At 40.9% G+C, this 23,002-nt stretch overlaps 1 protein-coding gene across 1 annotated transcript in view; it reads right to left on the reverse strand.

The window, feature by feature from the left end:
- The window catches only part of mfsd2b (major facilitator superfamily domain containing 2B), a 30,838-nt gene extending 9,936 nt beyond the window's left edge, over nt 1-20,902 (reverse strand). Inside the window, exons 1-8 of the mRNA XM_041805678.1 lie at nt 20,765-20,902; nt 19,955-20,321; nt 13,136-13,261; nt 12,914-13,038; nt 5,872-5,995; nt 3,142-3,220; nt 2,802-2,983; nt 1,360-1,450 (exon numbers count right to left, since the gene is read on the reverse strand). Coding sequence (XP_041661612.1) covers nt 1,360-1,450; nt 2,802-2,983; nt 3,142-3,220; nt 5,872-5,995; nt 12,914-13,038; nt 13,136-13,261; nt 19,955-20,302 — 1,075 coding nt within the window. The 5' untranslated portion in view covers nt 20,303-20,321; nt 20,765-20,902. The remainder of the gene's footprint in view (nt 1-1,359; nt 1,451-2,801; nt 2,984-3,141; nt 3,221-5,871; nt 5,996-12,913; nt 13,039-13,135; nt 13,262-19,954; nt 20,322-20,764) is intronic.
- Between the last annotated feature and the right edge of the window lie 2,100 nt (nt 20,903-23,002).

Raw genomic sequence — 23,002 nt, forward strand, 5'->3', positions numbered from 1 at the left:
AAAAACTGTGCAGCGGGAGCTTCATGATATGGGTTTCCATGGCTGAGCAGCTGCATGCAAGCCTAACATCACCACTGCCAAGCATCAGATAGAGTGGTATAAAGCACACAGACACCGGACTATGGAGCAGTGGAAATGTTACCTGCCTGACTGCACCGTGCCAGCTGTGAAGCTTGGTGGAGGAGGGATATATGCAGCTGTCTTTCAGGGTTTGGGCTAGTCCCCTTATCTCCAGTAAAGGTAAATCTTAATGTTTCAGCATATCAAGACATTTTGGACAATGCTATGATTTCAACTTTGTAGCAAAAGTCGGGTAAGGCCCTTTTCTATTCCAACATGACTGTGCCCCAGAGCACAAAGCAAGCACTATAAAGACATGGTTTGATGCGTTCTGTGTGGAAGAACTTGTCTGGCCCATGCAGAGCCCTGACCTCAACCCCACTGAACACCTTTGGGATGAATTGGAGTGGAGATTGCAAAGCAGGCCTTCTCGTCCAACATCAATATCTGACCTCATACGTGATCTACAGAATGACTGGGCACAAATTCCCACAAAACACTCCAAAATCTTGTGGAAAACCTTCCAAGAAGAGTGGTGGCTGTTATAGCTGCAAAAGGGGGGACCAGCTCCACATTAAAGTACATGTATTTGAATACAAAGTCATTACAGTCCCTGTTGGTGTGATGGTCAGGCGGCTGAATACTTTAATCCATATAATGTATCTGCACACTTAGAGAGAATGTGCAGAAATACAGACAAAATGAACACAGAATACAGACAGAAACCAATATCTGTAACTATACCTTTCAAATGTAAAACATAAATGAGCCTTCAGAGGAAAAACTGACTTTTCAGCCATTAATAATTATCTATGCATTTATGTATGCACTTTGAGAAGGCACTTAACTAACTTGTGGGTCTATTTGAAACATTTTTGGATCTATTTACACATTTTAAAATCATTTTGTGACTATAATAGCTCCATATAAATGCAACAAATTAGAAATGTTGTCCTTTCATCTTTTTAAAGGGGTACTTAAGTATTTATATGGCATGTCAGTAGAGTAAGGGACTTTCTAGAGACAGACTATGAAGAAGAAAGAGTCAAAATAGACATCACTGTGGAGTAATACAAGTTTTCTGTCAAAGATAGTAAGTCTCAAGTCTAATCTAAGATAATTCTGCTGACATCCATAGAACCACAGGGGACATTATACAACTGTTTTGAAAGGCTGAGAGATACTCTTTGATCAGTAAACAGCCCTTTAAGCATTAAATTAAAGGAGTGCTGATTTGCATTCAGCTATCCTAATTTCATATGATGAATACTCTTCAACCCAAAAATCAAAATGTCTCACCATCTCTCTCTTTGACTCCGAGGAACATCACCACTGTGCAGACTAGAAACACTCCTCCAATCACACCAGCAGCGATCATGTACACCTCCTTCTGCAGAGAGAAAGAACAAACACATAGCCTACATCAATCCATCTCTTCTTACAACGCCAGCACAATCCAGGCTATTCTGAGCCCTTCCTTAATCTTTAATTCATAATCTTCTCATCTGCCTAAAAAATTGAAGTGCTTCATTTACACATGTTATATGACCACTGTGGGAACAAATTGTTATCACATGTGCCCCCTTTTCTCACCCCTTTCAAGCATTCATTTAGTTCATTTCACCTTTTCTCATTATAGTCATCAGTGTGTGATTTATTGGCTGCGACTTTGTGTTGTTTTTCACATTAGTTTCAACCACATGCACATTTCACCATACAAATAAAAGCATGAACAGGAGGAAACCTCAAGCCGATCTGTATCCTAAAATACAGCTTTAAGTGTTTAATGTGCAACCCCAGACAGGATCTGCTCTGCCTTAAACAACTTCTGTTTGTTTGCAATTTTTCCATGTGGCTAAAGCCAAGTGCTCCATTATTATTTATGCGCATCAAACACTCCCTGTTTCTGAGGGCAGACCTGGTTTGCGTAGACGGTGTGCCACCCTCACCAGCGACCACGGTGGAATTTAGTGGGTGGCTGCAGAGGGTTTAGGACGGTGAGTGGGATAGACCGATAGGGTTCACCCAAAATCCACTGGAAAAGAACCGTTTGAAGCTCAAATAGCTGCGGTGGAACCAAAATCCAGCGTGGGACAGTTTGGACTTTGGCTTGTTTCATCTTCACAGAAAGTCCCATGATGGATTAGCAGCAGCATTCGAGGTTATTCACAGCTCTGCAAACTGAAATGTTGATGTGAATAACATAATCTTCCTCTCCCTCCTATTTTAAGCTAAACTGCTGCAAGCTTAAAGTGCAACACTAATACTTCCAACATTTTATATTCTGGGGCTGCTTTGAGTGCATAAACTGTGAGATATAAATATGCCTAATGACTCACAGACTGTAGAGACCCTTAAATGAGGGGCCATAGTTTGGAGCCTGATGTGAGGGAGGAACCCCCTTTGTGGTCATAAGAAGGGAGGTAGTTCAGGATGTGGGGTTCAGATATCAAACAGTGGCGTCTCCTTTCAATCCCGTGGGTTACATAGGTTAAAACATGAAGCCATTTTGGATGTCAGAAGCTTTAAACAGTCTGTAAATATGGACTCAATTGAAACAATCCTCCTTTTCATTCAGAACTGCTTTTTCCGGATATTTAGTGAAAGGTTAACCGCCTTAAACACACACTGCAGCTCCAATTTAAGTGAGCACACTGCTGACAGCCCCAGTTATTTTCCAGCCATCTTCTCGGCCCACTTTATGCACACCTGGGCTCCTGGCCGGGCACGCTGACACTTACTGAGTGTGACAGGTAGTCCTGGGAGCGCACCAGGCTCTTGACAATCTCTGCCCCACTGCTGTTGCCAAGGTAACCGGTGGACATGTTGTGAGTCGGGCAGTGCTTCAGAGTGTGAGCACTAGCCACAATCTGTCCCTGGATGGCAGCGCCCGCTAGAGTCCCCAGCACCTCCATTGTCATTCCTGGCATCACACAAGCAAAGGTTCAGCTATCAGCGTAAGAGCTTCAAAGTATTTGACACATTTTATAGTCTGAAGTGTTGCAAAAAGGTGAAGAGGTGCAGATTAATTCAGTGTTGGAGGCATGAATAAATTCATTTTTGCATATTAGATCATCTTACGGTAGGCAGTGGCTGAGTCTCTCTCCTTCTGGTCTGTGCTCAGGAACATGGTGAGAGCAGAGTAAGGCACGTGGAAGCACTGCAATGAAGCAAAAAGACATTCTTATAGCTAGGGTGAAATTTGAATAAAAGCTGGCACAGCAACAGTCAAAAACAATGGCACAAGTCTGATCAGGATTAATAAAGAAATGTTGGGGGTTCTTAGTGCTGCAAGCAGCTGACAAAAATAGCTTGACTACCCCTTATGGGACAGCCATGAAATTCTCTGTTTTTGTGATTCATGAATTTATGGTTCCATCAGTATGCATCCTAATGTCAACCCTAAAGGACTAGTGCGTAAAATTTAGAATAATGGCAGAATGGAATTTGTTCCCTTTGTTGTTTTATATAATAAACTGAAAACGGAATCTCTATAAATACTCTTCTTCTATGGAGGACTGAGGTTTTCTCCTTTAAGAAAATAATCCTGTCCTACATGCTTTGTCCTCAAAAAATATGTTTTTTTCACAGGAAAATGAAAAACACACTATTATGAACTCTTAAGAGCATGCCATGTAATCCTTAGTTTGTCCTTCACCCTGCACCTGACGCAGCTCACTTAGAAACAGTAAAGATGTCCTCAGCATGCAAAAATTTCCTTAATGTTCTTTTGCAAAGAACGTTTCATTTTTAAAGTTGTTATGGATGCAAAACATTATCCATATGATGTTGGTATCAGCAGATAATGGTTTGAAAAGTGAAATATCGGTATTAGCACTGATAAAAATTGTACAACAATAGTTGAAGCCAATATATTGGCTCTGCATATCAGCAGTATAAATCATATATCGACCTTAAATATCAGCAAAATGTATAACTGTAACATCAGGTATAGGTGATTGCCACCCAACCAGACACACTGTGACCCCTGACTATTTTGAATAGGGCCCCAAATGTACATTAAGCACCAGACTGTCCTGTTTCCTGTGACTTTGCACAGGAAATACTTGGTTTTCTTTAAGATAAATAACAGGTATGTACACGTGGGTATTGGTATCAGCCAAAATGAGTAAGGAAATATCGATATATCATATATTGATAAAAATCCAGTCTCATGCATTCCTAAAAGTTGTCCCACCAACCCAAGTCAGGTCTCATCCAAAACTGTATGCGAAGGGGGTTTGTGTCTTCTGAGGGCTGCATAAAGAAGCTCTGTAGTCCATGCAGGCATTTAAGTAGCTGTTAGCATTTGCTGAAAAACATTTAAAGCCTATAACCAAGTCATTCTTCCTTCTGCTGTTACTTATAAAATGCTTGTATGGTACCATTAAGGCTAAAATGTTAACAGCCTGATACCTTCCAGTATTTTATTAGCACTATCATCTTGAGCATGTTAGCACGTACCAGTATATACCAAATCCCTTCACTCACTTTCAGCCTCATAGAGCACCTAGCATTTGCTGGAGAACTGATGACCTAACCTTTAGCTTAGTCTTACTTTTTCTTCTACAGTTACTTAGTGAACCCTTTTAAGCCTTAAACAGTAAATATTATACTTGCCAATATTTTGTTAGCATCATCATTTTCAGTATGTCAGTAACTCCCTCAGTTTAAGGGAAGCCTCACAGAGCCGCATGCTTGGCTTCGGAGCCTTGTAATGCCTACTTTTCTCTCAAGTTTTACTCAGAATCAAATGGGAACACCCTGCAATATCTTTAGATGTCTTTTATCTACGTGTTTATGCGAAATCGCAAAATCTCCACTGTGTATATTTATCAAAAGCCATCTCTGCAGTTTCCATGTCGGCCAACCTCAGCTCTTTTCTGTTTTCTCCTTCCTCACCACCTCTCCCAGAGAATAGGCGAAGAGTCCTGCTTCACTTTGTAATTTACACAAGGGCTCAGTCAGCACTGCGGCCAAACAAGCATGCAAAGCCACGACGAAAATAAACACGGCCGTGAAAGGACTTTTTTTTTCAGTGCAGCCACTAGTTCTATACAGCATGTCATTTATGGGGCCTTTACTGGAGGCAAACATTTATAGAAATGAACCTGCTAAACTCCCAGCTACACATGCATGTGAGAGCTGATAAATCGGATGAGAACCCATTATTAGTTGATTACATAAACAGGTGTTATATACTGCATCCTAGCCTCTGTTTACAGACTGTGACCCTCTGAATGATAACAGCTGGCCTCTCCCAGCTAACTTCACACAAACACACATCCACAGACAATGAAGGGAGGCTAAAAGTGGTAACCAGTATTTACCCGGTGAGAGGTTCCTGGCAGGACTGACCATATACTTATCAAGTAGTTAGAATGACATGCCATTACAGCTCGCCACAGCATGGCCACAGCGGTCTACACACTCTGCAGTACGATATATGGGTTACCCAAGTGCAGAGCAGGGCAGAGATGAATGATCTGAGCCATAATAACAAAAGGGAGCCTAAATAACTACACTTCCCCTTTGAGGTAAGGTATCTAAAAGCTATGGGCTCTAATCTTCTGCACATCGCACAAATCAAAGAGTAAATCCTGCAAGGAGCTGTCAGAGTCTGGCATGACACGGCTGTCTTCACCTAAACTTTGTTTTCTGTGATGTTTGCCTCATTTTACATACACATTATGTAACCTGTCATTTACCTCTACCCCCTCTTCCTACTTGACGTCTCTCTTGCACTGCATATGAGTTTTCTTGGCAGACTCTAAACATCAAACACACTGCTGAGAGAGCATGCATACTCACAGTAATGAGGGTTTGGTAGAGGCAGTAGAAGCCTAGGTACCAGATGAACCTTCCGCTGATGAATGGAGGAACAAACCAGAGGTAGAAGTAGGAGACCACCAGGAAGGGAGTGCAGCCAATCATCCTGAAAAACATAGACATGTAGAGTTAAAAAAAAACAGAGTATATTTGCTGACAAGTGAAAAAAAAAAGTGTTGAAATAAATGACAAATATCCTGCTCATGCTTTATATTTTGATTCCTGTAATTGTGGCTGTAATCTAAGTAATCTTCCAGCATCCATCATCACCATTTTAAGCTGTCAGACTGGCAATGATGGAGTTAGTGTTATGTAACTTTTTCCTAGCTTTGCAGTGTTAAAATCAGGCCATATTTCTGACAGCTTACAGTCCAATGCTAAGCTGGCTGCTAAATGATTATGTTGCTGTAAGTATGATAGGAATTTGTCCTGGGAGGGAAAGGCAAGCAGGAAAATACCACAATATTGCAAGCCCACATAGTATTTAGAGATCTACACACATGCACACATAGAAATAAATGCATATGCAGTGCACACTCCAGCAAACACAGCAGGAAGCAATTCTGCTGTGCTGTGTTTTTCTCAGAACTTGGAGTGATACAGTATGTGGGCCATGTATAATTCATAAGTAAACAATGGGCATGTGTCATTATGGTTAAAGCCAACAGCTGCATATTTAAAAATGAGGCGGAAAAGGGTGGATTATGGATGATCAACAGTGTGATTTGTCCGCAAAAGGACACTAAATCATCCTCCCCGGTTTCATTTTCTTTCCAGGGTAAATGGAGCACATTTGGAGTGGAGGACAGCTGCTCTAGCAGCACATCTACAGGTAGAAAAGAGGCTAATAGGATTTGTTGACTGTGACAAAAACCTGCTGGGGCTCTGACTTCTGACCCGCTCTACCCTATGTTAACAAACACAGAAAGTGGGAGAAAGAGGAGGCCTTCAATGGTCATTTCTAGCATCGTCCAGCCCGCCCACCTCACTCTCCTCCTGATTGTTTGCTTAAACAAAAGGTGCCTGACAACGCTGGTGCTGCAGTATTGACCGCTTGGTCATGGGAGCAATGAAAGGGCCGCGGGATCGGTGAATGGGACAGTTAGAATGTTCCTGCAAGATGACTGTGTGTTTGAGAGAGCACACAAAGGCAAAAAGCGCACTGGCATATTTTTTCACATATCTGGCCTGCATGAATGCACATTCGCACCTGTCCCAATGATTTGCACAGACTTAATTAAGCCAGAGCGTTGATAGAGAGCTGGCCTGTACACTTGTCTTCTTTCTGACTTGTTCAGCATGTTAATTAGAGGATGTGCAGTGGAACAGAGAGGATTTAGAAGAGGTTAGGTGGGTGAGAGACTCTGTAGTGCTCAGACACTCAAGAGGAGAAGGGAGTTAGGTAAATTCAAGATGGATCTTTTTAGTCTCAGGAGCAACAACTTTAACTTTGGTACTTACTTAAAACAGTAATTCAAAAATCCACTCATCTGCTATCACTCTCACCTTGTCGGTTACCATTTTTCTTGATGCTTTGTGAGTCTCCCGGCCTTTCTGCCTAGTTTTTCCCCACTTTTTGGATCTCTCCCTTTATACCACTTTTATGGCCTATTTTAATGCAGTGGATGGCAATCTGCGATGAGTCTGGATCTGCCTGCAATTTCTGCCTGTTGCAAGGAAGTATTTCCATGTCAGTACTGCAAAGTGTCTGCGCCTCAGAGGAGTAATACTGGGTAGCTTTTCCTCATTCTGCCTCTTTCTCTCATACTCTTTTTGGTCTATCCTGGATGGCTTTCTACTAATGAATGGTTCTGTCTGATGTATCTGCATGGAAGTTTGTCCCTTTCATATTGCAAAGTGTTTACTCATTGGTGGGTTAATGTTGGGTTGCTCTCTCTTTTCCAAACTGTCCCTTTATCCCACTTTTTCTGTCTACAGCGGACGGCTGTCAAATGAGTCTGGTTCTCTTCAGTGTTTCTACCTGTTATAAGGACAGCTATACTTTTGTATACCTTTTGATGCTTTTGAGATAAATGTTGAGACACTTCCTCTCTTTATGCTGCTATCCCACATTCTTGGCTGATCTAACATAGGTAGATGGCCGTCTACCAATACGCTGATTCTACCCAAGGTTTCTGCCAGTTAAAAAGAAGTTTTCCCTTGACAATTTTACATAGAGTTTGTGCATTTATGGATAAATGTTAAGAAGATCTGTCTCTTCCTCTGTCTTACTCATTTAGTCTATCATGAATGACTGTCTATTAATTATTCTAGTTCTGCCTGAGGTTTCTGCCTGCTGCAAGGAAGATTATCCTTGATAATGTTGCAAAACACTTGCTCAACTGTGGGTCATTGTTGAGTCTATTCCTCCCTTTCTATCTTTCCCTCTATGTCACTTTCTTGAGTGATCTGATTCAGGTAGATGGCTGTCTACTAATTGCTTTGGTTCTACCCAAGGCGTTTGTGTGTTAAAAGAAAGATTTTCCTCAACAATTTTGCAAAATGATTCTTAACTTGTGCATAAATGCTCATTGGTGGACTTATTGGAGTAGAGTCTATTCCTTCCTTTCTGTATCTCACTCAGGTTCTTGGTTCTGACTAAGACTTCTGCCTATTGGAAGCATGTTTTTCCTTGACAATGTTGCAAAATACTTGCTCCCTTTCTTTTCAGCTTATTCAGTTGGTTGTGAATGACTGTAAACTAATCCGGTTTGGATAAATATCAATGAGTTCTGTCTCTTTCTGCCTTTCCCTCTATCCTTCTTTTTGGTCTATTGTGCACAACTGCCTACCCATGAGTCTAGTTCTGCCTGAGGTTTCTGTCTGCTGCAAGGACAATGTTGCAAAATACTTGCTCATTTGTGGATTAATGCTAAGAAGCTCCATCTCTTTCTACCTTAACCCTCAATCCCACTTATCTGGTCCGTTGTGGATGGCTGTCCATCAATAAGTCTGGTTCTGCCTAAGACTTCTGCCTGTTAAAAAGGAAGTCTTTCCTTGTCACCGCTTAGTCAGTGGTGGATAAATGTCAGGCTACTCCATCCTGTTTGTTTCTTCCTTTATCCTACTTTTCAGGTCTACTGAAGATGACTGTCTAACCATGAGTCTGATTCTGCCCAAGGATTTTCCTTGTTCAAGTCCTAATCATCGTGCAAAATGCTTGCTTGTTAGTGGATTCATGTTGGATACTTCAATTTTCTTCCACCTCTCCCTTCATCCTACTATTTGGGCTTTCTGGTTGCTCTATATTGCCATCTACCTTTGAGTCTCTGCAAAAGTTTCTCCTTGTAAAAAATAATGTTAAGTTGCTGTAAATTCTAGATAGGTCATCTAGATCCTTGGTTCCCAACCTGGGGTCCGGGACCCCCCAGGGGGGGCGCCAGAGATCTTAGGGGGGGCGCGAGGCTTTGTCTGCCCTGAGGCTGCCAAAAACAGGTTTGCAAATATTGACTGAAACCATGATAAAGCAGTTATAAAGTAATTCATATAAAGGTCTTTTGTTAAGAAAAGTATACATGGACCTTTTTTAGGGTTTTATCAGTGGAACAATTAAAATCTATGTTGATTTTTGGCAGCAATGTGTCACCTTTTCTTCTCTCTTGGGTCCTAGGGGGGCTCCGCTTTTCTGAGGAGCGTGTAGGGGGGAATCCAAGGAAAAATGGTTGGGAAACATTGATCTAGATCCTACTTTTTTGAAAAGTAGCAGATTAATATAGCAATAAAAAGTCATTTATTGATGGTTTTGAAATATTTGGTGAGAAAAACCTCATCTTGTCACCTCTAGGATGGTCTGCAACTCCAGTCACAAAACAACAAACAGGGCAGCACCCACAGGAGCGTTTTGAGACAAATTATCCCAACCTAAAAATCTGAAGGCCAGATATAAATCACTCCATGTCTGGTTATGACAGCCACTGGGGAAATACACTTCCTGCTTACTGATGGTAGAGGGGACTTTCCAAACAGGGAGTATCTTGCAACCTCATCACATAAACTGATGAAAGAGCACAACTACCAACATATACCACACATACTGTATACAGCTTCCCATGTGTAATCAGAGCTGATCTAACAGCCATCAGCATCTGTCTGCTATTGAGCGAGGCTCGTCGGCCACAGTGGACTCGGTCCCCCTCCAGCACTGTCAGCTTCTGTGTAATCTAGGTTTCATAATGCAGTATGTATTAAATACTGGATGTGCGATTTCAGTGAGCATCATGCTAGCAAGATTGTTCAAAGATGTATACTGCCCTAACATGCACAGGTGCTTTTGAAATCATCTTTTAAAGTGGGAATTAAAAGGGAAAGGTGGTAAAGTCTCCATGTAATCCACAATTACAGAGCTACAAAGAACGATCACACCATGGGAACTGAGCAAAGACTTGCACGCAAAGACAAACAAAACTGGCTGGTTCCCAAATGTGAAATGAAGTGTCATGCTAATTGTGGTAAAATGTGACTGAGCAGCAAGCTGGCAGATAATTTATAAAAGAATACCAAAGAAATTTCATGCCTATTGTTGTCTGGCTCCAAAGGCAACAAATGGCCCACGCCCTTGAATAAAATAGTAGGAAGAACTCATCAGAGGGAGCGTCAGGAACGGTGTAATTAAAGCACAATAGTTATTCATTCAGCCCTATCCTCAGGTGAGAGGCTCAGAGCTGGAAATAATTCAAAAACCTTGCAAAACTGGGGCACGTCGCTTGTTATTTGTTTGGTTTTTGCACCAACATTAGCATGATGTAGCAGTCATAATTATGTCTGAGAGAGTGGGAGCAAAGCTAAACAAGATTTATAATCTGTCAACAAATTACTGTCCTTTACACAACACTGGTTACAGCAATACTTTCCTCTGTGTCAACTGAGGAAGGGAGGATTATGTTTGTGTTGGAACTTTAGATGCATTTTGAAACTTTTTGGTAGTTATATAACTGAGGAACATGCCAACCCTGGAGTATCAGACTAGACACTTCACATCTGGCATCCTTTTTTGGTGTTAATGCTCTGCTTCACAGCCCTGTAAATTAATCTCACAAGCTATCTTTTATCTTTTTTTTCTTTGTAGCAAAATCTCACAAGTAGTTCTTGTATCTGCAGTTAAGTTTCTGACAAACTTTCAAGGCAGGTGTTCAAGGAATTTTCTTAATCTATAATGTCCCTTATGACTCTGTAAATGTGTCTCAAAATAAACTTCACAGTGAAATCATTTCCTTACATAATCTGTAAATGGTAAACAGATTTGAGTTTATATATTGCTCTATAGTCATCTGACAACTCAAAGCGCTTTAACACTGCAGGTCACACTAATTCACACACTGGCGGAGGCTGCTATGTAAACGTCCATGAGAATAAGATAATCCTAATCCTACACATTTTTCATGCATCTGGGATCAATTTGAGGTGCAGTGTCTCACCTAAGGACACTTCAACATGTGACTGCAGGAGCTGGGGATTGAAACCTGAACTGGTGGTCCACAGCCACCCCATAGAATATGTGCAACTGCTGTCTAACTAATAATCAGAGGTTGCTTTTACCATTGGGCAAAGTTAACATTAGGCATCAAACACAGCCTTGTGGCCTTATTCTGAGATTATATTATCTTAACAATTCATCTATAATGAAAAATACTGGAACTGAAGAGCTAATAATCAAATAAATTGGCTATAAAAATAGCTTTGCTGCATAACTGTTCATTTGTAACTCTTCAACTCTTCCTCTTCTTGCATCAGTTCACTAAACTTCCGTATTTTCTCTTCTCACCAAAAATTCTGGATCCAGGAATTTTTATTTTACTTTATTTTATTGCTATTAGAATATTTTCCATCAAAGAGCTGCTATGGTGCTGTGTCTAGTTATTGCTGCAAGAAACCAAATAATTCCTGCCATTGCAGCTTCCCACTAAAAATATCATAACAGTTAAAATCAGGGATATTTCAGGGGACGGCACGGACAGGGACAGGTCTCTTAAAATGCTGATGGTTTCCGGAAATTGGGGATGTCTGGTCACTCTATCAAAAGTGTGGATCACATATGTGTAAGTATATCTAAAATGCCTTCCTGTGACAAATAATATGAATTATGAATAGAAATAAGAGGCAAAGAATGAATAAAGTCGATATAAAATATATGATCATTCAAAATATTCCCTGTCCAATAAATTCCAGGTGAGATCCAATCCCCTTACAAAAAAATCAAGATAATTACAATTAGGAAGATCTACAGGTGAATGACTGTGTGGTAAAATTGCATGCAGGGAATTAAAACGTATTTTTGTAGCCCAGGAGGAGATACTGCACCAGAATTCCTTTGCAAAACCTTTTACTTATTTACTAATATAACCTTTGTGTTGTACTATGGTCAATTCTATCCCATCTAAAGTAGTTTTTGATAACAAAAAATGTATATTTTTGATGTAATTACTTTCAAATAACATTAATGGACCTTTTCATTTGCAAAAACCCATACACACTTACAATGACGTTTTAGAAATACGAATAGTATTTGTTGTTTTAGCCTGTCCAAAATTATCCAGGGGTGCTATGATCATAACTATAACCAACATAATTCCCAAGATCTGCTAAGTTTGACACTAAAACAAGTCAGGATTCTGTGTAAACTGACTATAAATTTAAAAATATGTGTAAGAAATACATCGATGGCTGAGCAAAGTTGGCTCAAAGCTCTTAAACAGAATTGGATGGTTAATTATACATATGCTTTATAAAGAAGAAAACAGGTCTTGGTTTTTTCTGGCCTAAAGGATAGTCAGTGTGATTATTTGCTGCCATTTTAAACTGAATTGTTTTGTTCACATCATCAGTCATCAAATGCTCCACTTATCATAAAATAATCAAGAATACTTAAAAAAAAATGTTTTTTAACTAGGAGGGGGGATAATCCCAGGCAATAAGGTATACTGGGCATAAATAAAAAAAAAAAGACTTTCAAAAAATGTATGAATGAGTTAAAGCTACGTTGGCATGAAGTGTGGTGTTTCTTTTACATCATAAGCATAAAGCTCACCAGGGCATGAGTCTTCCAATCTTGGTCCATCTGCTCTTTGTAATAAAGAATCCGACAATGGGGTCTGTCACAGCTCCCCAGGCTTTACCGATGAACAGCACCATGGAGGCCTGGAAGGCGTTGATCTGCAGAGCAAAACAACAACAGATTGGAGTTCATAGCACAGGCATACAAAAACTTAGCACCTATTTTTCACATGTAGGAGGCACATACTCTTATTACCTGAGCAATGTCAAGCAGGTAGATTTGCAGGAAGAAGGCCGTGGCGCTGGCTGCCACCTCCTTGGGTGCGCCACCAATGGCGAAACACACCTTACTGCATAATGACAGTTTCTGTCCCAACTCGGTCTGTGTGAACAGAGGCAACAAGGGAGAGGAATTAAATAAGAAAACAGTGCCCTTATAGGTCAGAAAACTAATGAGCAAATTAACTTTCCTGCACTCAAAGTATGCTGATAAAAGAAGCTATGCACACACTTAAAAAGTTGAATTCTGTTCAAGTTTATATCAGGATGAAAATCAAAGCTAGCTTTTTTCAAATCTAACATTCATGTAACCATATATGTACAAAGCTAAGGCTTATAGCTGAGGTGTGAAGGGCAATGACTAGGGTTGCAACATTACACACAACTCATAATCTGATGTAAATCGTGATAGGTTCACTGGTCAATATTTCAGGAATTAATTTGCTATTTTAGTATATCACTGGAACTGAAGTAAAATGATGGCTAAATAAAATAACTAATTCTCTGACATCAAAAACATAAATATGGAGTGCAAGTGTAGTCTATAGCCCTCATACTAGCAGCCCCTGATTCAGTTCCCAACCTCCATCATCCATCCAACATCATTCTGCTGCTCTCTTAACCATTTTTCTGACTCTATCTGCTGTCCAGTCCTCTCTACAATGGCATGGAAATCATAAAAAAAATCATAATTTTAAATCCAACTTTCACTGCTTCTTCAAAAATTGCATGGAAGTATATTTTTGTCTCATTGATTCCTATTGTCTTTTACGTATTTTGAATCTTGACCACAAAGTCTTGCAACATTGCTGCATGTGACTAATTGTATTGCTTATATTTTAGTCACTCGTTCCTGAAACAGAAAGCAAGGAGTACAGATGAAGAAAGATGTCAATATTGCACAAAAGACTCAGTGTGAGTGAGTGACATATAGCTTTTCCATCCTAATCAAACCAACTACACCAAAGGTTCTAAACTGGCAAGTTGGAACCTAAAAGTGGGTTGCAGAGTCCTGTTTTCAGTGGGAAAACAATTTGTGCCAAAAAGTCCTCCTTAAACTCATAGTGGTTTTGTCCTCCCCCATTCATTCAAGGCAGTGCGGCTGCATAATGTATGTATAATTACGTAGCTAGCATAGCTATTTTAGCTTTAGCTTCCTAAAGTGAACCACCATTTATCTGCTTCTAAAACATACAAAAATTAATCCTGGATTAGACCTCCAACCATTTTCTCTATTATTTTTGAAAAATTTCTTAGTCTGTAATGTTTGTAATGTGGTTATTTCATTGCCACATGTTTTGTACTGCATAAGGACCAAACTGTACTATTGGTCATTACATAAATACAAACGGCCAAAATATCAGAATTTGGGTCACAATTTCCCATGGACCAGTTTAGAACCACTGAACTAGACAAACTCTCTTTGTTCATTTATTTTTAACAGAAGAATTGCTAGCTAAATTAACGCAACTTCCCAGAAACACCAACAACAAGCGAGGTGTGTTGCTGCAAAATAAATTAGGCCATGGGATCAGATTTGTGACTCATAAATCCTGTAGTCACTAGTAGTCTGGATTAATTTGCATTCTATTTCAGGTAATCCTAAAATAACATCTTTATGTCGCAACAGCTCAGTGGAAGTAAAAGTTTGAATTTTAAGTAGTTGCTTAAGTGCTACTACGTCACACTGCATTTGCTCTGATGCACGAGGAAGATGTGTAATATGTCTGTAACCTCATGAATTACACACAGATAGCCCTCTGGCATTAATCTTAGATCATCAGTCGTGCTGCATCTTTGTCTCACTAAATGATGGGTTACTCCAGCAGATAAGAAAAGATGTTCATGTATAAATGATGTGCATGTGTGTGCACACTAAAGGATCAGAAGCAGACCCCCTGTCGGCTGTTTGCATTGTGGTCTATGTGTGCAGACACAGAGGCAGCCTGAGAAACCCACCAAGTCATCCACAGCTCCGTTTCCTCTCACTTACACTAAAACCATCAGGCATGTGACTCAGGTCGTCTATGTTAGTGTTCGTGTGCAGCATGGAGGGCAAGCTTTCATCTCCACACATGAATAAGACGAGACACCACAGTCTAGGGAGCCCAATATTTACGACGTCTACCCGGTGGCTGTGCACACATATATATCAAACTCTGCCTGTTGCTGTGTGCCGTTTAACCTTTGGTGTCAGACACAAACACTGTCGATCCAAAATCCAGTGGCCCGAGCTTTGGCCCACAGCTGCTCCCTTCAGAGAAGCATGAAAGAGGAAATCACCAAAGTAACCACAACCAAGACCGGCACACTGTTATTATCCGGCGCACGTTTTCTCTTCCTCCATTTTTTCTACAGCTTCAAAACACAGAGGGGGTTCGAGAACGACAATTACCAGGAGGGAGGTGTGTAATTATTCAATCCCAAGACAAGCGGGTCAGAGGTAAGTAAAGGCTGCGCAGCGGTTCTGACTTCAAAACTCTCTCTTCTTCCACTCTCACTGCAATTACCCCTAATTGGGATGAAAAAAATTTAAGTCTTTGGTGTCTGGAGAATGCTGCTTAACTGATGATGTGCAAAAATACTCTAAACTCCCAGTGCTCCTTCCTCTCTTTCTCACTCTTGCTTTCCCTCAAAAAGTCTCCATCTTTCATTAGTGAGTTCTTATCATCAAAGACGATAAACAGGATATCCTTTGGACTGTTGTCTGGGTGCACAAACAACCCCACATACATGCATTTTAACACACAAAGGCATACAGAAACACTGGAAGTACAGGGAGCATCTGTGAAGTTTAGACCAGCAACGAGCGAAGGACAAGGACAGATAAGACTAATCTCTAAAGTTAATGAATCCTTAACCGTTACAGGAAAAACAATTTAAAATGCCTAAACTGCATCGCAAGTATTTTAAATCAGGATTGAGGATAATTCTTCTGCAAATGGAAACAAACTCCCTCAAGAGCTAGCTAAGCTGTTTTCACCACGCAGGGCAAAATGTGTAAATTGCATGTTTGCATGACAAAAGTTAAGCTGCAAAATGGATTTATAAAGCAGTTTAAATGTTCATTCTGTGAAGGATTTTGCAACAGCTCTGGTCATCAGTATTACATTTGGGATTCTAGTCAGAGAAGCTGACAACAGGGCTCTACGCTACTCAGATTATGGATTATGAGTACGAAGGGGAAGGTTGATTATGTCAGTGATGGCAGCAAGCCATGGTAACGTGACCAGTAGCCCAGTGACATTGAATAAACTCAACAGGGATCAAAATCTACAGCTCCAGTTGTACACACATAGACTGTAGAAAATATTGGACAAAGCCTGAGTGTCATCAGCCATTCTGAAGGGGGCTTTTGAGTCCAATCTGGGGCAGCTGCCAAAGCCAAAAGCTGTCTCAAATTAACTTTAGATCACCATAGACATAGAAAACATAGATGGAATTGAGGTCAGAACTAACGCCGCCCACACTAGATGATTTTATATGGTTTTAAAACACGGGAGACCACAGACTTAAGGACTATCTTTTATCTTCTAATCCTTTAAATGCACACACTAGACAACTTGGCCAGCCCGTGAGTCCACACACCTGCTGTTTGTAGTAAAGATTTCACAGACCAAACGTGACTTCAGTGGAAAACAAACAAGAAAGACAATCAAAATCCACATCTGGCTGTCCTGGTAGTGTCATATGGCTGAAATCCTGGCAGAGAAAAAGATATGGTTGTGTTCATGATTGTGAGCCATGAAAGTATGTAACATCCAGTTGCTGATGCTCATCAGACCGCTTGCTGTCATTAATTGTTGAATGTATTCCATCAGAGGCAGTCTGACCGAGTATCATATGTCAAAAACGTTTGACATTTATGATTCAAGGTTGCACAGGTATGCAGTAGGAAGCAGAAAAATAATTCGATTGATACCATACACTTGAGGATGATTTTGGCAAAGTAACTGTTTGCGACGAGCCTTGAATCAGGAGCAAATCTGGTCTCAAATAAGGCTTAAAATGTTTAATGTGTGGCCAGTTTTAAACCTCCTGAAACACAGCCACACCATGCTGACTTGCAGTCCTATCAGATATACCCATTAAGTATGACCTTCTTAAAACCTAAACGATTTTTGAACCAGGCTGTAAACATGATTATTGAATAGGCAGTTTAGGGTGTTCAAGGCTACAGTCACACTGCAGATAAAAGTGGCCCAAATCTGATTTTTCTGTTCATATGTTACTCATATCTGATTTTTTTCTGACAGTGTAAACAGCAGAAGCCATACTTTTTCTGATCTTTTCGTATCAGATTCCAGCCACTTTCAAATGGGAGTTTTAAATCATATCTGACCTTTTGGAATTCGACTGCAGTGTGAACATCCAAATGTAAAAATCTGATCTGCGAAAAGATCAGAATTAAGCATCAGATTCAACGTCTCTTGGGCTGTTTACACTGTCAGAAAAACAGATATGGGTCACATATGAGCAGAATAATCAGATTTGGGTCACTTTTTACAGCAGTGTGAACGGATATGTGGCACTAAATCAGTTACATATCTGATCTTTTGGAACTGGACTGCAGTTTTAACAGCCAAAAATAATCAGATCAGAGCAAAAGATCAGCATTGAGGATAAAGGCCTGCAGTGCACGTGACTTCACCAGTGCTTCTGTTTTTCAGTTTTTGTCAACCATATATAATTATATCTAAATGCATACATAAGCATTTTTTTACAGACAGATGGCTGGAGGGACAGACAGATAGTTATATGTAGATAGCTGGATAGATAGAAGTTGAAAGTGTTGAGGACACTCAAAAAACTACCACAAGTCCATGCCTCTCTGCACATGGGATGCATGCTCTAATCGCTGCGCTCAACCAGCACCTAAAATACTAGTATCTGAGAGAGTGCATCCTCACTTCTTTTCTTCATGGAACATTTATGGAATTTGCCATTGCAACACCCTGTACGTACTGTATCATGTACTCTGCTTCCCCCAGGCCTGCTTATAAGAGGTTGGCCGACATAAATGTGGGCTGATACCAGCTTATAAAAGATATATCTGTATTGCTTCATGTTTTTTTAACTGAACATGTAGAACAGAAACAATGCTTTTTAAAATTGTGTCATCAGGTTATTGGTCCAGATGAGTATTTGATTCAGTTTTTGACAACATTCTCAGCAATGTCTGCAGGAAAAATAGCAGAGCTTTACAGAGGACTGAGCTTTTGTCCCTGATAGAAGTGGTTAATCTAATATGTTGTTTTAAAAAACAACTTTAATACATATATCCATCTAAGATGAGAGCTTTCTGATTACCATTTCATAGTCATGTTGGAACACAGGCTGGAGCAGAAGCCATATAAAAGAAACTTTATTTTTGATCCCAACTGAATACATCACATTATTGTCTGCTGTGTTCACACCGCTGAGTATTCCCCTTTAAATGTATCAGTGTTGGTATTGAAGGTCTTAAATTAATCTGAATCTAGTGCATGGGTTCTCATTTGATCTGCCTGGACCCAAAGTGGGTTGCAGAGCTGATTTCTGTGGGATGCAAAAAAAAAAAAAAAAGATGGCAGAGTCCATGATGAACAGATGCCTCTAAGCAGGACATGCATAAATTGGATTTTAGTGTTTTGCTGTGATAAGTAAATTTTGGCTGTTTTCTCAACATCTAGACCTCCTTGTGTTGTTATCTTAGGATAACAAAGAGATTTTTTTTCCAATGACAATGTGTTCATTTCTCGAGATCTCTCCAACCAAAACTGACATGGGCTCCTGTAATAATATCCTTTTGAACCAGCTCAGTCAGGTTTTGTTCCAAATCTGAGTGGTTGAAAATGTTCAGAAATTTGGGTCACTATTTCTCACCAAGACAGCGAGGATGGGTGATGAGGCCAGGCCAGTTAAGAATGACTGAAAAGATTTATGTTGCACTGAGTCTCAATGACGCCAGACTGCTGCATATCAGACAGAGGTTTGGCTGAAATGAGACAGTTGCAGAACTGGTTATATGTAGTGATGTAATGCTGTTTATTGGGCACCCTGAGCTAAAGTAGTCTCACAGAAAGTGAGTGACTAATTGCTAAGGTATTAGATTATGGCTGTATGAGAATCACTGTTTGTTTAAGATGGTATAAAGTCACAATAAACAATATGAAGGCTTGGCTCTTTTTCTTTGATTTACAGCCCGTGGGATGATGAAGAGCCGAAACACAACTTCTAACACTTCCATTGATGCACAGATACAATCACAAGAGGCTTCACTACTTCACAGACCTATCACCTTGTATCGCTCAATCACAATCACAAATGTAGGTCAGGCAGATAAAACAAAAATAACAGGAAAGTCAACAATGTCTTTGTGTGTTTCCTAAACTAAAAGCATCCCTTTCTACTCTCTGTTCCTATTCTGTATGTGATAACTACAATCTCCATCACAAAAGAAAGCAATCATCTGGCAGATCATCCCATCAACCTTTCACAAATGAAAACAATCAGCCTCCTGTTATTGAATCCACTGCTAGGGGGGATTACAGTTCACAGGAAAACAATGTAGCTGATTAATCAGAAACAGATAAGCCACTAAAGAGATCACACTTTCCATCTTTTTCTCCTCTCCATCCAATCATGTGGAGTCACTCTCAGCCAAACTGAGCCCCCAATATGCAAAATGAGATTATACTCAGATTGAGTGCCTGGGAATAAAAGCCTCCAAACTAAGACTACAGCTGTGTGATTGAGAAAAGCCATTACATGTAACGGTGATGAAAAGGTCAAAATAAGGAACAGGTGACCTTACCTGCTGAGGGGGTTTAGGGAAGAGTGGTTCAGTAGGTTTGCTGAGCTTCCCTGCAGATCCCTGCGCTCCCTTGTCTCCCTTGGTCATGGCTGAGAGGCTGTGAGTGAGCCGGCAGCCGTACTTCTGTGAGGGAGTGCTGAAGTGAGTGTGGCTGTGACTCCTGGTGTGAGCCAAAGTGCGAGGAGCCTGCCACTGGGCGGTTGATGTATGTGTCAGAGGGTGAAACTGGCTGTGGCTCTGACTCCTGGTGTGTGCGTGTGCCTGCGCGTGGTGCACGTGAGTGACGGCTCCAGGGGCCGGGAGCTCCTCCTGCTCCTCTGTGACAACTCTGCCGCTTTCTGCCGCCATTCACATGCTGGGCTGTGCTCTGGAATGAGGCCAGGAGGGAAGGGCAAAATCAGACAGAGAACATACATGTACATAGGCTGCACGAGCGTTCAATGACAAGCATGTGTGGGGACGTACAAGCACAAGAATGCAGGCACAAAGACTTTGAATGCATGCACACAAACAACACAGATGGGACAATGCACGTGAGATAAATGATGCACATTCAACAACTCTAAGAGAAACATTCAATCATACCTAACCCAAAAATAATTTTTTTTTAGAGCATGTGCTGAAACTGCACATCTGGCTATGACTATATGAGCAAATAAGCGCGCAAAATACGTCGATGTCCCACGCAGGAGTGTGCCGTCCCTCCTCATCTTACTAATGCAGTAAGTGCATCCATAAAGAATCACTCTGCACACCTGATAAGAACCCTGGCCGTTTAAAAAATAAAAGAACAGGCAAAAACCCACTTACCCCCCGTGGATGAAAAAGCAGCCGGAGCTGTCAGCCTCGCAGTGGGTCGCTTTGCTCTGCAAGTAAGTTTTCTGTCAGTGCGGGGATCGCCAGTCAGTCTGCCAACCAGGATGAGAAGGAGACTGCGGAGGATGGAGATGGTCTGCGCGTCTCCACTCTCGGCTTGTTTTCAGTCTGCAGTGACGGAGCTGCGCCTTACAGCGGCCGGGACGGTGTATGACACACACAATAATGCACACACACAAACAAAGTGCGCGTGGGTCAATCTAGGCTGTCTGTGATGTGTGCATCTGTAGGGGGATTAAGGCAGGGGGTGGTTTGACGCCAGCACTTTGCGTTTGGATGAAAATCTATTGCAAAAGGACAAGAAGAAACAATTTCTTTATTGGTTTTGTTTCATCATTAAAAAGTGAACGAATGCTGCTATTTTTGATCATATGAAATTAATTATTAAAAGCACTCCTATCATATTCTACACTTGTGAGGATAAGTATGCATGCGTAAATAAGCTACTTGGTCTTTCTTTTGCAAGGGCAAGACAATTATCTATGCCTCATGTTTAGTTTGGACACAGACGTCAGCAATGTTTCAATAGTATCGCCTTAACACCAAAGCATCTATCAGTCGATACCGCTCGTGCATATTATTTCCCACGAAGTGGTGCGTGACAAGAGAAGTCTAAAATGCTTTTAGGTGTCATTTCATCCATGATGAATTACCCGAGCAACTCCTCAGTCAGTGAGCCAGAAAGGTGTGTATGTGAAGTAAGAATTCAACAAGGAAGTGCTCAAGCATTCTGCTGCATACTTCCCACACTGCATCATCAGCATCTTCAGCCATAAATGGCAATGCCACAACAACGTACTTCAGTAGACATAGTTAGAGGTACCTTTGGATATGATTTACTGTCACTTTGCATTCCAGCACAAGGTGTGTGTCATTTTAGGCCTTCTTGAAGGGACTCCCCTCTAAAAAAACATTAGTGCAACTGGTCTACTTAAGGTTGAAAAAGTCATAGTTGGAATTTTTAAAATAATAGTCACAACTGGTGACCTGACACAGATGGACTGTTTCACATCTCCATGGTATGGGATATATTTCACGTTCATCAGGGCAACACCCCATAAATGGTATTTGGAAAGGGCAGAAGCTTTAAAAAACCCTCAGAATTTAATAGAATCAACTGTCACATTCATTGTGTGCCAAACAGAGCAGAAAAAGAAATATACCACTAAACTACAACCCCAATTCCAAGAAAGTTGGGACACTGTGTAAAATGTAAATTAAAACAGAAAGCAATGACATGAAAATCTCAGAAACCCCTATTTTATACACAATAGAACATAAAGAACATGTCAGATGTTGAAACTTACACATGCCACAATTTAATAAAAAATAACAGCTCATTTTGAAGTTGATGGCAGCAAAGCATTTAAAAAAGTAGGGACAGGGCCATGTTTACTATTAGCATCCCTTCTTCTTTTAACAACAGTCTGTAAACATCTTGGAAGTGAGGAGAGCAGTTGCATGAGTTGTGGACATGCGGACATGCACTCCTGTGGCCTGTACCATCTGGTCTCTGGACTCCTTTAACTAGACCACGAGTGGGGTCTTCTCTTGCTTGAATCAGATGTTAATGGACTTCAGGGGCAGTTGCAGCATGTTCTTGCCAAAGAGGCTTGCATCTGAGAAGCAGCACGGGAGGCCCAGCCACTTCCTTATATAGGAATTGGGAATACCATCCATCTTGCTGACCGCCGTAGATGGAACTTTGCTGACTTTCAACGGCCACATCAACCTCTGGTACAGTATGAACTGGTAGCACCATACTTTGTGCTTCCCGGGAAGCTGGCTGCTGTCAATCTTTGCCAGCCCTTCGCTCAGCTGTTTCTGGATTACCTTTCCCATCTGTCTGTCTGAGAGCTCTTCTGTATACTGCCTCCCGAGACTTCAGATGAGTTGTTCTGCCAGCAGGGGGATCTTCTCTCCTCCAGCCATGAACCCTGTGCTGTCGCTTCTCACACCTCTACTGATCGACAGACTCCGGGACTTCAAAGAGATACTTCAACATTTTGGCAAATTCGTCCATTGCCATAATTCCTATAGTCTTAGTAATAGGTTCGTTACCTTCAGTTGTCGGTGCAAGTTATTTTTAGATCGCCGCTGCCGAGTTTGGATCTGCTGTGCCAACTCAATGTAAGCAGACGGTATTCTGGCTTTCCCTCATCAAACTCATCA

This window comes from Cheilinus undulatus, linkage group 14, assembly GCF_018320785.1.
Source record: "Cheilinus undulatus linkage group 14, ASM1832078v1, whole genome shotgun sequence".
Lineage (NCBI taxonomy): Eukaryota > Metazoa > Chordata > Actinopteri > Labriformes > Labridae > Cheilinus > Cheilinus undulatus.